The 18,767-nt window shown below is 40.5% G+C and overlaps 2 protein-coding genes across 2 annotated transcripts; one reads left to right on the top strand and one right to left on the bottom strand.

Moving 5' to 3' along the window:
* Window positions 1–2,192: 2,192 nt before the first annotated feature.
* p-ras (G-protein) lies at window positions 2,193–12,344 on the top strand. The gene is given in 6 exon segments (NM_001124705.1): window positions 2,193–2,446; window positions 4,134–4,246; window positions 5,520–5,698; window positions 8,897–9,056; window positions 10,045–12,181; window positions 12,241–12,344. Coding segments are annotated over 4 exon segments (564 nt in total). The 5' UTR covers window positions 2,193–2,446; window positions 4,134–4,135; the 3' UTR covers window positions 10,159–12,181; window positions 12,241–12,344.
* LOC110485283 (hemicentin-2-like) lies at window positions 11,417–18,525 on the bottom strand. Its single transcript, XM_036939254.1, has 7 exons — window positions 18,450–18,525; window positions 17,711–18,058; window positions 16,690–16,950; window positions 15,929–16,210; window positions 14,891–14,987; window positions 13,362–13,500; window positions 11,417–13,235 (listed from the first exon to the last, which is right to left on the bottom strand). Exons 1-7 carry the CDS (start codon window positions 18,457–18,459, stop codon window positions 13,212–13,214), a joined length of 1,161 nt encoding a protein of 386 aa, XP_036795149.1. The 5' UTR covers window positions 18,460–18,525; the 3' UTR covers window positions 11,417–13,211.
* Window positions 18,526–18,767: the final 242 nt, after the last annotated feature.

The following is an 18,767-nucleotide window of genomic DNA, read 5'->3' as shown; positions in this document are numbered from 1 at the left end:
TATATACATATATATAACCATCGTTATTAGTCATATAGCATATATACATATATATAACCATCGTTATTAATCACATAGCATATATACATATATATAACCATCGTTATTAGTCATATAGCATATATACATATATATAACCATCGTTATTAGTCATATAGCATATATACATATATATAACCATCGTTATTAGTCATATAGCATATATATATAACCATCGTTATTAGTCATATAGCATATATACATATATATAACCATCGTTATTAGTCATATAGCATATATACATATATATAACCATCGTTATTAGTCATATAGCATATATACATATATATAACCATCGTTATTAGTCATATAGCATATATACATATATATAACATGGTCTCATCGTTATTAGTCATATAGCATATATACATATATATAACCATTGTTATTAGTCATATAGCATATATACATATATATAACCATCGTTATTAGTCACATAGCATATATACATATATATAAAATGGTATCATCATTATTAGTCATATAGCATATATACATATATATAACCATCGTTATTAGTCATATAGCATATATACATATATATAACCATCGTTATTAGTCACATAGCATATATACATATATATAAAATGGTATCATCGTTATTAGTCATATAGCATATATACATATATATAACCATCGTTATTAGTCATATAGCATATATACATATATATAACCATCGTTATTAGTCATATAGCATATATACATATATATAACCATCGTTATTAGTCATATAGCATATATACATATATATAACCATCGTTATTAGTCATATAGCATATATACATATATATAACCATCGTTATTAGTCATATAGCATATATACATATATATAACCATCGTTATTAGTCATATAGCATATATACATATATATAACATGGTCTCATCGTTATTACACCCCTGTTGTCATTACTGTTTACAATCGATCCATAGTTCTGGTTTTATTCCTTTCTAAGTTTACAATAGCATATTGGTTACAGTAGTCGTATAGCACTGGTACATTTTAGTAAATACAGCGATTGGTATTGTAAGAGCACAAGGAATTTGTAACTTTTTACATAATATTCACATTCATATTCCCAATGTTCTCTCTCTCTCTCTCTCTCTCTCTCTCTCTCTCTCTCCTCCATGACAGATGGATGCTGGATTATCTCTGTGATTTTAGGCAAAGATTAGTGAGAAGAGCAGATGCACTCAGTAGGAGAGAGAGAGAGAGAGAGAGAGAGAGAGAGAGAGAGAGAGAGAGAGAGAGAGAGAGAGAGAGAGAGAGAGAGAGAGAGAGAAATGGGGCAGGATGCAGGGGATTGGCTATAGCCTAGGTTATGGCAGGGAGGTGAGGGGGAGAGACTGGTGTGTGTGTGTGTGTGTGTGTGTGTGTGTGTGCGCGCGCGCTTCCCTAAATCCTTAGTGAGCTGTAACACAGTTTGATCCATCACTGTCAGGGTTCCACTACTGACCTTTACAGCACCAATCCTCTCTTTAACGAATGCAGTTCGATACTTACAGCAAACCCAATAGAGATTAAGGTATTCCATTAAGTTTTATTTCCCAATATTATCCTCAACCAATTTGTCAGTTTGAATATCGTTTTTTAAGGAAACCCCATAAAATTGGGCCATCAACCTTGTGCTTGAAACGTGTCAATCGCCTGCAATGAACAAAGCGATCTTGACTGTGTGTCTGTTTTTCACAGACATCTAAATATTGTATATTTTGGTCGGGAGCGGTTAGCTCTTTTTACAGCCTTTCGGTTGGTTAGCCGCTAGTACAGTGATTCCATCTAGTGGTCAAATTATCTCCGCACACTCAACAACCCAAATAATCGAGCCAATCAGACTCGAGTGCGCTCTTCCAAACCTCCCTGCAGCAATGTCTTTGATTGGTTAATCTTCGTACAAAGGCGGGACTATCAAGGCGTTGAGAGCATGCGATTTATTTTTTCGGACACGACCAATGAGGCTTTCAGTCTGTTCCTGATTGGTCAGTTTCTGATTTGAAGGCGGGTATAACCGGAAGTAGAACGAAAGCCCCATTCTGGTTAGGTTACTCTACTGTCTGTCTATTTCACCACAATGGTATTGGCTGTTAAATCAATACCATTGATTGCGTTTGCCGTGAAAGCCTTACCCCTTTTCAACCACAATGGAGTCTAGAGAGATTTACTCCCCTACTACTAATTCTTACCTTTAAATTAAATCGGGTTATATTCAGCCTATATTTCCCGTTCATTGCCAACAGTGATTTATCATATTTGTGGCTCAATTGCGGCAAAAATTGCAGTTTCTAAAAGCATATATTTGTTCTTAGCTGGCTTCAATCAGGAAATTGTTTCAGGCTATGTAGCACTAATCTCATTTTGTCATTCAAACGCTGCATTTTTGTTTGGTGAAAAAAGACCAACCAAATTAAGGTAAGCGCTCTGATTTTTGTCAATTTCCTCATGCAATAGGCCTACATTATTATCGCAGAAATGCAGTGATTGTATTCTGCCTAGTGTGTCATATACCGCAGTCTGTTAGTTATGCTATGCTAGCTAACGTTAGCCCCCATACAAATCTGGGTCAAATTAGAGCCGGCCTCTTTGCTAGTAGATACCAGCATATGTTTGTAATGACCGCGAATAAAGATTGATATCCTGCAATGATCAGACAATACTCCGGGCCGTAGGCTATTCCAAATCACTGAAAAAAGCATATTATGTGAACTTGTTGTTGGCTGTACTGTAGACACCACAGGTTTCCTCGTGCCTTTGTCTTACTAATGCATTGTTTTCAATTGAAATAGTATAGAGAGCGTTTGCCTTTGGGGGATGCTCTTCACTCAAAAGGGGTCCCCCAAGTGTACAGAAATATTGTCTAGAATCTACCTAATTAGACAGAAAGACGAACACCTCATCACACTTGAACAGAAAGTATATAATTTGCCTAAAATGTTGGACTCATTTGGTTCAGAAATGAGTTATGAATTCGGGGACTAGCCCTGACTGGGACACAAACCTTGATCTAGAGACTGTCAAGTCAACACCTTAACCATTATGCAAAGAGGTCAGAATCTCTTGCTGAGGTTTGGTTAAGGTCTCTACATTACCACGTTCCTTCAGGAGAGTGTGACCCACGCTTCTCTATAACAAGTTCCTCAGGTGTACACCCCTCTCAGATGGCCTCACGGGTGCCATCCCACATCTGACACCAGTGTAGCCAATTTCGAGGGGGTAGCACTGACCAGGACTCAAATCTGGGTCCAGCTACTGTAAAGCCCAACACATGAATCATTACGGCAGGAGGTCCAAGTCTCTTTGAGGTCATTGGGTTAAGGTCTCTACAATGAACCATACAGTCAGGTGTAAATCTGACATGCACACACACAATTACACACACAGACATTTCTGAACTTATTTACAAGTAATAAATAGTACTTAAATCAGTTAACCCACTGTTCCTAGGCCGTCATTGAAAATAAGAATTTGTTCTTAACTGACTTGCCTAGTTAAATAAAGGTTAAAAAAAAATAATAATAATAATAATTAATAAATGTACATGGATTCAACATTAAAAGCTACAATATGTAACTTTTTGGGTGACCCAACAATGTATATAGAAATGGGAGTTATAGGTCTGTCATTCTCATTTAGTCTAAGTGGTAGATCTGTTCCATGTGTGCTATTAAAGATGCAATATGCAGGAATCGCTCTGCCATTTTCTAGTTGCTAAAATTCTAAATAGTTTCCCTAATTTCAGTTGTGACAAAACAAGCCGTCATTGTGTAGAGAATCATTGTACCACCTAAACCGCTGTGAAATATATTTTACATAAACAAAAATATTGTATTTTCTATTACAAAAAATATTGTATTTTCTATTACAAAAAATATTGTATTTTCTATTACAAAAAATATTGTATTTTCAGCTGTTTTGAAGCTGGTGTAAGAAACCAAAAGAAGCAGAAACAAAACATAAGAACGGGAAGCATAGTAATAGCTTACATAGAACAGATCTACCACGTAGACTTGCTTTCAATGAGAAGGATAGATCTATAACACACATTTCTACGTGAAGATTTAATGGAAACGTGTGTTTCTCTTTCTCCCACTCTCTCTAGGCATGACTGAGTATAAGCTTGTTGTGGTGGGTGCTGGAGGTGTTGGGAAGAGTGCCTTAACTATCCAGCTCATCCAGAATCACTTTGTGGATGAATATGACCCCACCATCGAGGTGAGTTGCAGGTGTTTGTCTCTGTGTGACTCTTATTAAAGGGCAACTCCGCCACTTTTCCCCTTATATCTCCAGCACCATACCAGTGCCTACATATATGAAAATGGCACGTTGTTATGATCTGTAGTTAAAAAGTATAAGAAGGGTTCCTCTAAAATGCTTCTGTGACATCACAGGGTGGGATTAGAAGTAAGAGAAACTGTGATTTTCAAAAACTGCAATGAGTTTCTAGCCAAAGGATGCTATTTCTTGCTCCCCACATCAACGCGAATGTCAGTGTTTGAAAATCATTTTTTGTCTTTTTACTTTTGATGTCATTGAAAAATCTTCTTTTTTTTTTAAATGTAGAAATGAGCCGTTTCCACATATAGACACTGGTTTGGTGATGGAAATAATGAATAGGAGGTTAGAAAGTTGTGGAGTTGCCATTTAATAGTAAGTTAATTTGATTGAAATCGTCTGCTTCAAAAGTAGCAACCCACTATATGGAGTCTATGTAGATTCTATTCTATAATATCTATCCACAGTCTCCTGATCATTAGGATAAGTGTTGCCGCTAGCTAAATGGTTAGAATGATTTACAGAGTGGTTCTGTAAGCTATGAGGGTGGCAAAGGGGAGGGGTTATTACTTTCCAAACATTGTTACCATAATGCTTTCCAATCCATTCAGATTCACACCAGTACCTATGGGTAGGTGGTAGGAGTCTATTAGAAATTGGCACCTGTTGTCTCCGGATAATGTTCATTTGGGCAGCGGTTCCTAAATCCAGTCCTCGAGTACCCCCAACAGTACACGTTTTTATTGTAGCCCCGGAGAAGCACACCTGACTCTATCTAGTCATCAGGCCCTCAATGAGTTGAATCAGGTCTGTTTGTCCAGGGCTACAAAAATGTGTTCTGCTGTGGGTTTCTCCAGGACAGGAGTTGGGACCCACTGCATTAGAGCAACAGGAAAAAAATACAGTTTTGCAATGGAAAACAAAAAATAAACATTTTCTCATTGGACAAGTCCAGGTAGTCCCTCCCTGTTTCTGCTTGTTTCCTTCCATTTGGTGCCGAATGAACACACCCCTATTTTAGGACTTGTACTAGGTTGAATATACCCAGGTTAGCAAAACCTAATAATTTCATGTGGAAGCTTCTGAAAATTAACAGATTCCCAGCGGTGTTGCTTAATAGCATCGCTGGTCCCATTGTTTTGAATTCCTCCTAATTTATGCTAAGAGTTCTAGGATATTAGAATCCTGTTCTTAAGCTTTATGTTCAATCTAGGACTCGTACAGGAAGCAGGTGGTGATTGACGGAGAGACGTGTCTGCTGGACATCCTGGACACAGCAGGTCAGGAGGAGTACAGCGCCATGAGGGACCAGTACATGAGGACAGGGGAAGGCTTCCTTTGTGTGTTCGCCATCAACAACATCAAGTCTTTTGAGGACGTTCACCTGTACAGGTACTGACTGTCTGTCACAGTGACTGCTGTCTAACACCTGGAGTGTATTCATTATTTGCAGACCGTAGTGAAACATTTGGCCTGTTTGTGAAAAGTTTTGCAACGGAAACCGTTTGCACTAGGAAGCAAACAGAAGGAAACTGGGAGGGACCTACTTGAATTTGTCCGATATAAACTCGGGTTTCCATTGCAAAATGGTTTCCGTTTGGAGTAAACTATTTCCGTTGCAAAATGTTCCGCCACAGACCAAAGGTTTTGCTACGGTCCCCGACTACTGAATACAACGCTGTGGAGTCATTATCATGTTCCATTAGCATGCATTCTTTTCACTGTTGTCAGACTCCGTTAGGCATCACCCCCCAATTAAGGCCCAACTCTAAATGTGAAACAACAGCTAAACGGCGTTCCCACTACTTGGTTTGCTTTAACCTTTCTGATCTCCCCATCCCGGATCCGGGTTCGTGAATACAGACTCAAGCTCATTACCATAACGCAACGTTAACTATTCATGAAAATCGCAAATGAAATGAAATAAATATGCCATCTCTCAAGCTTAGCCTTTTGTTAACAACACTGTCATCTCAGATTTTCAAAATATGCTTCTCAACCATTGCAAAACAAGCATTTGTGTAACAGTATTGATGGCTAACGTAGCATTTAGCAATAGCATTCAGCTGGCAACATTTACACAAAAAAACAGAAAAGCATTCAAAAAAATCATTTACCTTTGAAGAACTTCAGATGTTTTCAATGAGGAGACTCTCAGATAGCAAATGTTCAGTTTTTCCTGAAAGATTATTTGTTTAGGACAAATCGCTCCGTTTTCTGCGTCACGTTTAGCTATGAAAAAACCCCTGTATCCAGGATTGTGTAAATCTATCAGCAAGCTCATTAGCATAACACAACGTTAACTATTTATGAAAATCGCAAATGAAATGAAATAAATATGCCATCTCTCAAGCTTAGCCTTTTGTAAACAACACTGTCATCTCAGATTTTCAAAATATGCTTCTCAACCATAGGAAAACAATCATTTGTGTAAAAGTAGCTAGCTAGAGTTAGCATTTCGCGTTAGCATTTAGCGTTAGCATTAGCGTTAGCATCCAGCACGCAACATTAACAAAAACATAAAAGCCTTCAAATAAAATCATTTACCTTTGAAGAACTTCTGATGTTTTCAATGAGGATACTCTCAGTTAGATAGCAGATGCTCAGTTTTTCCAAAAAGATTCCTTGTGTATTAGAAATAGCTCCGTTTTATACATCACATTTGGCTACCAAAAAAAATCCATAAATTCAGTCCTCAAAACGCAAACTTTTTTCCAAATTAACTCCATAATATCGACTGAAAACATGGCAAACGTTTTTTAGAATCAAGCCTCAAGGTGTTTTTCACATATCTCTTCATTGATACATCGTTCTTGGATACATGCTTTCTCTCCTGAATCCCAGGAGAAAATGACCGCACCTGAAGATTACGCACAAATTTAGACAAAGGACACCGGGCGGACCTCTGGAAAATGTAGTCTCTTATGGCCAATCTTCCAATGATATGCCTACAAATACGTCACAATGCTGCTAAGACCTTGGGCGAACGACAGAAAGTGTAGGCTCATTCCTTGCGCAATCACAGCCATATAAGGAGAGAATGGAAAACAGCGCTTCAGAAATTCTGCTAATTCCTGGGTGATGCATCATCTTGGTTTCGCCTGTAGAATGAGTTCTGGGGCACTTACAGACAAAATCTTTGCAGATTCTGAAACTTCAGAGTGTTTTCTTTCCAAAACTGTCAAGAATATGCATAGTCGAGCATCTTTTCGTGACAAAATATCGCGCTTAAAACGGGAACGTTTTTTATCCAAAAATGAAATAGCGCCCCTAGAGCTCTAAGAGGTTAACTTGTTGACGCACCCCATCCCGGTAGTGGGATAATTGTCATCAGCAACCGCTGAATAGCATAGCGCCACAGTCAAATAATATTACTAAAAAATATTCATATTCATGAAATCACAAGTGCAATTTAGGAAAACCCAGCTTAGCCTTTTGTTAATCTACCTGTCGTCTCAGATTTTGAAATGATGCTTTACAGAGAAAGCAATCCAAGCGTTTGTGTAAGTTTATCGATAGCATAACATTATGTACACTAAGCATTAAGTAGCTTGGTCACGAAAATCAATCAAACAAATAGTTTACCTTTGATCTTTGGATGTTTTCACACGAGACTCCCAGTTACACAACAAATGTTCCTTTTGTTCCATAAAGATTATTTTTATACCCAAAATACAGATGTTTGTTTGTCGCGTTATGTTCAGAAATCCACAGGAAAGAGCGGTCACGACAACCTTGACGTATATTCCAAATAATATCCATAATGTCCACAGTAACATGTCAAACGTTTTTTATAATCAATCCTCATGTTGTTTTTAAAATATATATTCGATAATATATCAACCGGGTGTGTAGGTTTTTCAATAACAGAGGGAGGAACAATGACGGCTTTACTCAGTTGCGCAAAACTCACTCTGAGAGCCCCCACCTATCCACTTACGCAATGTGATCCTTCACGCTCATCTTTCAAAATAAAAGCCTGAAACTATGTCTAAACACTGTTGACACCTTAGGGAAGCCATAGAAAGGGGAATCTGGTTGATATCCCTTTGAATGGATGATAGGCATGCATAGGAACAGAGAGGTTTCAAAATAAGAGGCACTTCCTGATTGGATTTTCCTCAAGCTTTCGCCTGCAATATCAGTTCTGTTATACTCACAGACAATATTTTTACAGTTTTGGAAACTTTAGAATTTTCCATCCTAATCTGATTCTAGTTTCTGGGGCTGAGAAATAGGCCGTTTCAAATGGTATGTTTTTTTAGCCAAAAACTAAAATACTGCCCCCTACACGCAAACGGTTAAAGCTGAGGGATGGGACTGGATATCTGTAGCCACTCAAATGTATAGATGGCTCTATGAATGCAAGGACTGACGGTCCATGAAGTCAACGTGATCATTTGAACCATGTGGGTTCCCGTCCGGCCGGGCGGACATGGAGGAACTGCGTTGTCACTGACAATGGAGACGAGGCTTTGGAATTGGAAGTATATTTCATGTTTTTTGTCATGTCCATTTGTTTGGCACATGACTCTACCTCTTGGTCCTATTCTTCCTTTCCACTTCTCCCTCCTTTTTTCTCCTCCTCAGAGAACAGATCAACCGGGTGAAGGACAGTGACAGTGTGCCTATGGTGCTGGTGGGGAACAAGAGTGACCTGGGGAGTCGGAGCGTGGAGAGCAGGCAGGCTCAGGAGCTGGCCCGCGGCTATGGTGTGCCCTTCGTGGAGACCTCTGCCAAAACCAGACAGGTGGGTTTTCCAGCCAGGGGAACGACACGGGGGTGCGACACGGGGGAGCAGTAGGAATGGACCAGCTACACTGGAAGCAGAACTTTTAGCAGCACGTGATCCACTTCATCACGTGTTCACAGGCGGGAATGTTGAAATAGAACCAGACGCTGAGCAGCGCCTCGCTCTCCTACTTCTTGTAGCAGGCCTGTTAGGCCTCAAACTGGACAAATCTAAACAAACTTTATTTGTCACATGCGCCGAATACAAGTGTAGACCTTACCGTGAAATGTTTACTTACAAGCTCTTAACCAACAGTGTAGACCTTACCGTGAAATGCTGACTGACAAGCCCTTAACCAACAGTGTAGACTTTACCGTGAAATGTTTACTTACAAGCCCTTAACCAACAGTGTAGACCTTACCGTGAAATGTTTACTTACAAGCCCTTAACCAACAGTGCAGTTCAAGAAAAGCTAAGAAAATATTTACCAAATAAACTAAAGTTAACATTTTTTTTATACAAAGTAACACTATAATATAACAATAACGAGGCTATATAAAGGGGGTACCGGTACCGAGTCAGTGTGCGGGTGTACAGGTTAGAGGTCATTTGTACATGTAGGTAGTCCTGTGGCCAGTTGATTAATTGTTCAGCAGTTTTATGGCTTGGGGGTAGAAGCTGTTAAGGAGCGTTTTGGTCCTAAACAGGGAGGGTCAGAGGAGATGTGTTGTCCTGACAGACTCCTGTGTCTTCACTGTTGTGTGTATCATTTGAATAAACTCAACAGACTCACTAAAGGTATTGGGTAACATAACACATTTATACACAGCTGTCGTGTCAGTATTTGAGGGCACAAATGGGATAACTTTGATATTGGATACCTTCAGGTAGCACTCTTCTATTCTACTCGTTTGCTCTGTTTTTGAGTCTACTGAAGGTGACCAAGCTGCATTCCATCACGCTTCATTTGAGTGTAAAGTTTCTGCTTTTTGCGTCTTTGTTTCAGGGCGTGGAGGAGGCGTTCTACTCTCTAGTCAGAGAGATCAGGAGGTATAAGGAAACCAACCGCAGCAACAAGAAGAGCAAGAAAAGCACTCAGAGACGTTGCACCATTCTATAACACCACACTGCACATAGCCCATAACCCCCCAACACACTGCAGTTCCTTTACCACATGGGAGACGTTACCTCTCGTATTGACAGGGGATCTGGAATGGTGAACGCATCAAGTTCCACTTTCTGTCATTAGTGTCGTTACCGCAGTAACGGAAACTTCACTTCCTGTTGCTTCTCATTGGCTGCTCCATTAGAATTGTGACTTCAGTTTATGCACGTTGTTTTCTGACAATTGTAACAAGAAACTAGAAGTTGTAGCGTTGAAGAGGGGATTTATAGACTGGGTTTAAAGCCGCCATCTTCGGTTGGTTTAAATATGAACGTCACTTTACTGCCCCTAGTGGTAAATATCTGAAGAGTAATTAATTGATTAATTAATAGCTACACGTTCCAAATGATCATCTTGTTTATTTTTTCACCCTAAGGGGGAAAAATGGATTTTTGGTCTTTGCCAACGTGTTCTGCATTGCAAGAAGCCAGTGTAGGCTAGCTTTTCTTGCATTCCAAGGTAGTTTTCTCTTCAGTATTTACACAAGTGGCTATCTCTGTTATTGTTTTTTTAAACGATTCAGCAGGGCTGTAATAGAGAAGGTATTTTGGTCCTCACTAGCCTCACTCTCACTTTCTGTATTTAAAAAAAATCCAATCACAGAGTCGAAGGCCACAACTTACTATTGTGTCATTAGGCAGCGTTTACATGGGCAGCTCAATTGGGATTTTTTTTTTGGCAAAAGAGCTGATCTGATTGGTCAAAAGACCAGTTAGTGAGGAAAATATCAGAATTAGGCTGCCTGTGTGAACACAGCCTTATACTGTTGCCATTTCTATAGGATCATGTCCAATTATTTAGGCTAGCTGTTCAGTGTCCTAGCTTGAGGTCCATTAAAGGTAAAGTTGTGCACATGAACATGTCTATTGTGACTTCTGATCGCCAGATTCCATTTTGATGTCCGTCGTGTGGTATTATTTCAGATACAAATTCTGGATGTGTTCCAATGTCCATGCTAGCATACTCCTTAGTGCATGCCCAATAGTTTCATGCTAAGTGTGCATGGTGGTTTAGTGGTCAGGAATTTGAGCTGAATGATCTGAAAACTCAATCAGCCTTTGCAAATGAGTAATGTGTAATTTGCTAATATCTCTAGCTTTACATTCTTAATAGCTGAAGCCAGGGACTTTTCCCCAAGAGGTTGAAATAGAATGTGTCAGAGAAAACGTGATTCTCTTCTGTGGAGATCGAAACAGCGTTCATTCTATACCATGTATTTCAATCTGCAACATTTTAATTACTTCAGTCCACAGGTATCTGAAGTGTTAGACAAGAGAATCGGAGGACAAAAACAGGTATTTACACACTGAAAGGTGTCAGACCAACACTTTGAGTGAAAACATGCTGTTTTATTGGTTGGAATTATGCTAAATGTGGTCATTGGACACTTTCTAGTCTCATCCCAAATGACTGATGTAATATGTGGGCTGAGGTGAACCCACAATGACCCTGGTGTTGCCAGCAGGATGAGCAGAGGAAGAATCCCCCTAAAGATTCAGTAGTTACTGAGCGTAACCTATAGGTGTCTATGGTAGTGTTACATTGCCCAGTTCTAATAGTGTTACTCAACTCTCTGGGAGTGTAGTCTCATGCCCTCGCCCCCCTGTTGCACATATTTGTTATAGCCCAGCACTAACACACTTGACGCAACTACTCAAGAGCTTGTTGATCGTTGCAGCAGTTGTGTTACTGTAGTGCTGGACTAATGTTAACAATTGTGCAACCCTTAGGGTCCTCAAACTCAACTCTGGACCTCGAAGCCGGTTCTACTGCAAGTTTTCATTGTTTCCCTCTAATCAGGGACTGATTTTAGACCTGGGACACCAGGTGGGTGCAACTAATTCAGGTAGAACAGGAAACCAACAGGCTCTGGACCTCGTAGGGTAAGAGTTGAGTACCCCCTGCCCTAGGGGGACCTGTGACGGAGTTGAGCAACACTGCTAGAATACATTCCACTTTGAGAGACTAGACAGCATACCGCCAGTTACTGAGTTGTACCGCCAGTTACTGAGTTGTACCGCCAGTTACTGAGTTGTACCGCCAGTTACTGAGTTGTACCGCCAGTTACTGGGTTGTACCACTTCTTCATACTCCTGGTCTAGTCACTTTTAAGGTTGTTTCATAAATAAAGTGGCTTTTGGCTATTTGGACTTGTGTCTTTGTTTTTGGTAGAAACAAGTTGAATAGAAAGACACTTATGGGCCCTCCTTTCTGTCAATCAGCTAGTATCAGCTACATTTATGCCTTTACTATATATTTCAAATCTCAATGAGCCCTTCCTGGTTAAATAAAATATATCAGTAAGCAGGATCAAATGGAGGGAGACCGCCCTCTAGTGGCACAATGGCTCTGCTTCTCTAGACGGAGTATCTGAGCGGAGCAAGGAGCGAGATTCCCGAAATCTGGAGCATCTGCCTTCTCGCCTGCTTCAATAACACTCCAAGTTGCGCTCAGTAGATGCTGGGCCCAGCATGCATTTGTAGTCTACTTGTGTGCTGCTTTAGCAACTGTCATGGAGTTCACTAAATATTTTCATAAAGAAACTGATCAAACGCACAGGTGCTAAAGCAAGGTGACTTACAAAGATGAGGACCAAGAGAAAGAGAGTGCTGTGACTTAGAATTAAATACAAATTAAACAAATGACTTAATGCCTTTGAAAGGTATGATGGTGTACTTACTACGTGCACATGCTTAAAGAAAGGAACGAGTTGAGTAGATAACTGTCATTGTAGCAAAATATTTAAACTAAAATTCAGATCCCTTAAACGTTTAGTTCGTTTTTGTTCTATTTATACAATAGCCCTGGCATATTCCCACGTTCAATTAGCTTTCCGTTTTGAATGGGTTATTTTGCCTAAAAACCTTTAGGCGTACCTATAGAAAAACAAATATACAACTCTAAATTTGATCATTTAAAAATTATACCCTTTTTAATAATTTTCAACCGGTTATATGGTGTTCACTTCTAACCCTATTTATGTTGAGGTCGCAGGCATAGGGTCTTCTTCAGCCAACAGTGTTTCTGACGTTCTGAAAGGAGAGAGGGAACCAGATGTCACTTTAAACTTGGGGAACATGTGCACACTTCGGGAGAAAGGAAATATTATTGTGACTAACCCGTAAATCATCAAAGTTCTTTTCAAGGGAGAAACTTACAGCCAGAGTGTCATACTCAGGAGACATTGTCCTTTTATTCAGAGTCATGTATGTGTCATCAGACTGCGCCTTGTGTGTCGGTTTACCACAAGGTACCATCTGTGCCTCCCCGATAAAGTTCATTCCTCTTGGGGCTTTCCTGGAGAGAGTGACAGATGACATGTAGGAGTCCCAGGTCAACAGGCCATAACGCTGTAATGTAGTAGTCTCAGGACAACAGGCCATAATGCTGTAGTCTCAGGACAACAGACCATAACACTAGAGTAAAGGTCATGTAGTAGTCTCAGGACAACAGGCCATAATGCTGTAGTCTCAGGACAACAGACCATAACACTAGAGTAAAGGTCATGTAGTAGTCTCAGGACAACAGACCATAACACTGTAGAGTAAAGGTCATGTAGTAGTCTCAGGACAACAGACCATAACACTGTGGAGTAAAGGTCATGTAGTAGTCTCAGGACAACAGACCATAACACTGTAGAGTAAAGGTAATGTAGTAGTCTCAGGACAACAGACCATAACACTGTAGAGTAAAGGTCATGTAGTAGTCTCAGGACAACAGACCATAACACTGTAGAGTAAAGGTCATGTAGTAGTCTCAGGACAACAGGCCATAACACTGTAGAGTAAAGGTCATGTAGTAGTCTCAGGACAACAGACCATAACACTGTAGAGTAAAGGTCATGTAGTAGTCTCAGGACAACAGACCATAACACTGTAGAGTAAAGGTCATGTAGTAGTCTCAGGACAACAGGCCATAACACTGTAGAGTAAAGGTCATGTAGTAGTCTCAGGACAACAGACCATAACACTGTAGAGTAAAGGTCATGTAGTAGTCTCAGGACAACAGACCATAACACTGTAGAGTAAAGGTCATGTAGTAGTCTCAGGACAACAGGCCATAACACTGTAGAGTAAAGGTCATGTAGTAGTCTCAGGACAACAGACCATAACACTGTAGAGTAAAGGTCATGTAGTAGTCTCAGGACAACAGACCATAACACTGTAGAGTAAAGGTCATGTAGTAGTCTCAGGACAACAGGCCATAACACTGTAGAGTAAAGGTCATGTAGTAGTCTCAGGACAACAGACCATAACACTAGAGTAAAGGTCATGTAGTAGTCTCAGGACAACAGACCATAACACTAGAGTAAAGGTCATGTAGTAGTCTCAGGACAACAGACCATAACACTAGAGTAAAGGTCATGTAGTAGTCTCAGGACAACAGACCATAACACTGTAGAGTAAAGACACACTTATTTTTTTATATGCCATAATTTCTTAACTGGATTCTAAATACTTTGCCTCTCAGAAGCACAATAAGCTGTTCAATGAAAGGCTATGTCTTTAAAACATAGGTGTCCTAATGGCAGGGTTGGGATCAATTCCATTCAAGTCATTTCAGGAAGTAAACTGAAATGTCAATACTTTTCAATTAGGAACATTTGAAATTGGAATTTGGTTTACTTTCTGAATTGACTGGAATTTAAGTGGAATTGACCCCAACCCTGGTATCTTAATGGACTCACCTCTTCTTCAATGTGCCATAGAGGATGACTAGCAGAGCTCCAGCTGCCAACACAGCCACCACCCCCACAACGGGAGCCCAGGGAAACACTGGTTTACCTGGGAGAGGATGAATTACCAGATAAAGACACATCTACTCACATCAGAACATTTATCCTACAACCCTGGTGAAGGTGACCACCTACAGAAGTTGACTAGTTGGTGACCACCTACAGAAGTTGACTAGTTGGTGACCACCTACAGAAGTTGACTAGTTGGTGACCACCTACAGAAGTTGACTAGTTGGTGACCACCTACAGAAGTTGACTAGTTGGTGACCACCTACAGAAGTTGACTAGTTGGTGACCACCTACAGAAGTTGACTAGTTTGTGACCACCTACAGAAGTTGACTAGTTGGTGACCACCTACAGAAGTTGACTAGTTGGTGACCACCTACAGAAGTTGACTAGTTGGTGACCACCTACAGAAGTTGACTAGTTGGTGACCACCTACAGAAGTTGACTAGTTGGTGACCACCTACAGAAGTTGACTAGTTGGTGACCACCTACAGAAGTTGACTAGTTGGTGACCACCTACAGAAGTTGACTAGTTGGTGACCACCTACAGAAGTTGACTAGTTGGTGACCACCTACAGAAGTTGACTAGTTGGTGACCACCTACAGAAGTTGACTAGTTGGTGACCACCTACAGAAGTTGACTAGTTGAGACCGGCCCACTAGGCCAAATATAAACCAGCATATCTGACAATGAATCATTATCATGTAGAACGGCCCAATAGGAGAAATACTAACCAGCCCATCTGACAATTAATCATTATCATGTAGAACGGCCCAATAGGAGAAATACTAACCAGCCCATCTGACAATGAATCATTATCATGTAGAACGGCCCAATAGGAGAAATACTAACCAGCCCATCTGACAATTAATCATTATCATGTAGAACGGCCCAATAGGAGAAATACTAACCAGCCCATCTGACATTTGCCGGACCTACAGTATGGCCGGTCTATTCTGCCTTAATTAAATTGATATCTTACCTGTTACACTGAGTTGCACAGTTGCAGAGTCAAGTGGTCCGTATTGATTCTCAGCCTTACAGAAGTACTGCCCGCTGTCCTCATTGCTCATTTTAAGGATGACGTAACTCTGCCCTGATCCTTTTTCTGAGAACCCCGTCCGTTCTTCATTCTTCTTGTACCAGGTGTATTTGTCCACTGGTGGGTTGGCATCACTGCTGCAGGTCAGAGTCACTGATCTGCCCTCCACTAATTCACCGGAGGGACTGACTGTGACTGACACTGAGGTGTTCTTTGGGAAGTCTGGAGGAGAAAATGAAGAGAGTTTGTGACATCTAGATTAACACCCACAGCTCATGTTGTGGTGACATTGAGCTGTTTATGGCATGTTATTTAGCACATGCTGACTGGGGTCCTTCCACTCCAGAGGGGGTTACTACGAAGCAGGGTCAATGAGTTAGCCAGCCTAAATATTCTAAAATAATGTTTTTTTTTCATAGAAAACAAGCTTAAAATGACATGGTCTAATTGACTGAACAACCAAAAACACACATTGAAGTTCAGCTTTCTTAATGAATCAGGAAATCAATGGTTATTTCTGGTTGTTTATCAAAGTTAGCTGTAGTATACCCCTTCGTTGTTTTTCAAGCTAATGCTAAGATATAGGTCAGTAAACAAAGCCATATTTGGGTTGCTGACTCTCAGAACCAATAGATGATTTGCTAGTGACATAAACAGATGAAATTCATACATTTCTAATATCCTCTCTATACACTACTTACATCCCACTACAAGGATCACTGCCGGACCAGGGGAATCCTCTCTGCCGCTCACCGCACAGGAGTAGCTGCCTGCATCTTCCCTGCCTACCGGGTCTAGTTCCAGGTAGTTGGCCATAACCTTGACCTTGTTGGTGTAGTTCAAAGGCTGTTTGTCCCTGTACCAGGTGTAGGTGGGATTTTCACTCAAGAAGCAGGAGCCACAGGTAAGGTCTGCCCACTCGCCGTCCAAAGCTAGGTCAGGGGTCAAATCAACATGGAGCCCTGGGTAGAGTGGGGGTCATTTTAATTTGAGTTTTGATTTGATTTCAAACAAAATAGCTTCATTAGATCAAGTCAAACCCAGGAAAAGAACAGACAGTAACATAAAGAATAATACATTCTCCTCCCAAAGCTTCTACAAGATTCTCCTATGTTATTGTTTCTTAAAGTGACAGATGAAGCCAATGTTTTTTTCAATGTGAGTAATCCGCTGACGAATGATGGACAGAGGAGATGATTGTCCGTCTAAAAGATGCATCTGCTTTTCAAAAAGAATAGAGGACCAAGTCACTCTTTATATAATTAATTAACATGCCTTTATTAGTATGGCATGTTCAATGGAAACAGAGTTGACAAACTCTTCCGCGTTTCGGCTGCATGGCCTTCGTCAGGGGGGGGACAAAGAAGTGATAATACAATGTCCTCTTTTGAACAGCTTTTTCCCCCAAAAAGTGTACATGACGAAGTCCATGCAGCTGAAACGCGTTGGACTTTTTAAACTGTGTTTTATATGAAGAGGGCCTTGGTCCTTCTTTCTTTTTGATGACCAATTTACCCCTTTTACCATAGAGCACCTTCAGTCTACCAACATCTACTACTGTGTACCTTAGCAGCGCTTCCCTTCTTTTTCTACGTACAGGCTTTTGTCTGCCTTTGTGAAGACTTTGTGCATATGCAACTCGTCCAAAAATGGCTGAGTTGAACATTGGCGGACAACGATTTTATCCATATTCATGTGGATGAATTAATGCCGTGGCCTTACCTGTCACATTTAACCTGACTCCTGGATTCCCCATCCATCCCCCAGGATTGACGTCAGTCCCAAACAGGAAGCTGTAGGTTCCTGAATCGCTCTCTCTCAGGTCTGTGATTCTCAGTGTACATAGTTGGTTACTGTCCCCTAGATACTCCACACGGCCTTTGTACTCAGGGTTCAAATTCAGATCCAGAGACTCAGCACCAGGCACTTGACCTTTGAACCAGAAAGCTGTTGTGACTTTGTGACCCTTGGGAAATGTGTAAGAGCAGGGCATGGTCACAGAAGAGCCCTCTAAGGAGCAGACTCTCCTTGGGGTGTAAGTCACACTCCCGTTGTCCTGACCCAGACACCCTGAAACATAGGTCACACATCAGGACGCTGAATCGTAATTCCATCATTAATTAATTGATACTGAAGATGGTCACACTCTATATACTATGAGAGGTCAACCTCTTGTGGTGAATGTGTTTTTTACTGACAAACTAAAGGAGAAGTTCCAAGGAGTAAGAAGTACATTTGTGTTGTTGAAATCTATTCTAGGAGAGTTCCAAGTGTTAGAGAAAAAAACACCAAAAGAGAAGTACTGTGAGGTTTAGTTGTCAACTGGACACTACGCACCCTATTTTCCCTGTATGACTGCATACTGCTATATGCTCAACAACGTCATAAATCCAGATAATTCCTTTTCAGGAGGTAAACAAACAAATACAACTAAAATAATATTTAATCTCATCCAGTTTACCTGTAGTCATGAGCAGGATGATTACCAGGTTGGAATACCAGGTAACCAGGTTACCAGGTTGGAGAGATCCAGCACCCTGCAGAGAAACAAGATGACGAAGAAGAGGATACAAAAGCATCATCATTATCATCATCATGACAGAACATACTTCATGTACAGTATACTAACCAGTCAACATCATGACAGAACATACTACATGTACAGTATACTAACCAGTCAACATCATGACAGAACATACTACATGTACAGTATACTAACCAGTCAACATCATCATCATGACAGAACATACTTCATGTACAGTATACTAACCAGTCAACA

The sequence above is a fragment of the Oncorhynchus mykiss genome, chromosome 12 (assembly GCF_013265735.2).
Source record: "Oncorhynchus mykiss isolate Arlee chromosome 12, USDA_OmykA_1.1, whole genome shotgun sequence".
NCBI classification, from domain to species: Eukaryota; Metazoa; Chordata; class Actinopteri; order Salmoniformes; family Salmonidae; genus Oncorhynchus; species Oncorhynchus mykiss.
The sequence above is the reverse complement of the archived record's forward strand: the minus strand, read 5'-3'. Positions and strand labels throughout refer to the sequence as shown.

Coding starts and splice junctions, on each gene's coding strand:
- LOC110485283 (XM_036939254.1), bottom strand. Junction 16,211..16,689: donor AGTGATCCTTGTAGTGGGAT/GTAAGTAGTGTA, acceptor TTTCTCCTCCAG/ACTTCCCAAAGAACACCTCA. Junction 13,501..14,890: donor TATGGCACATTGAAGAAGAG/GTGAGTCCATTA, acceptor CACTCTCTCCAG/GAAAGCCCCAAGAGGAATGA.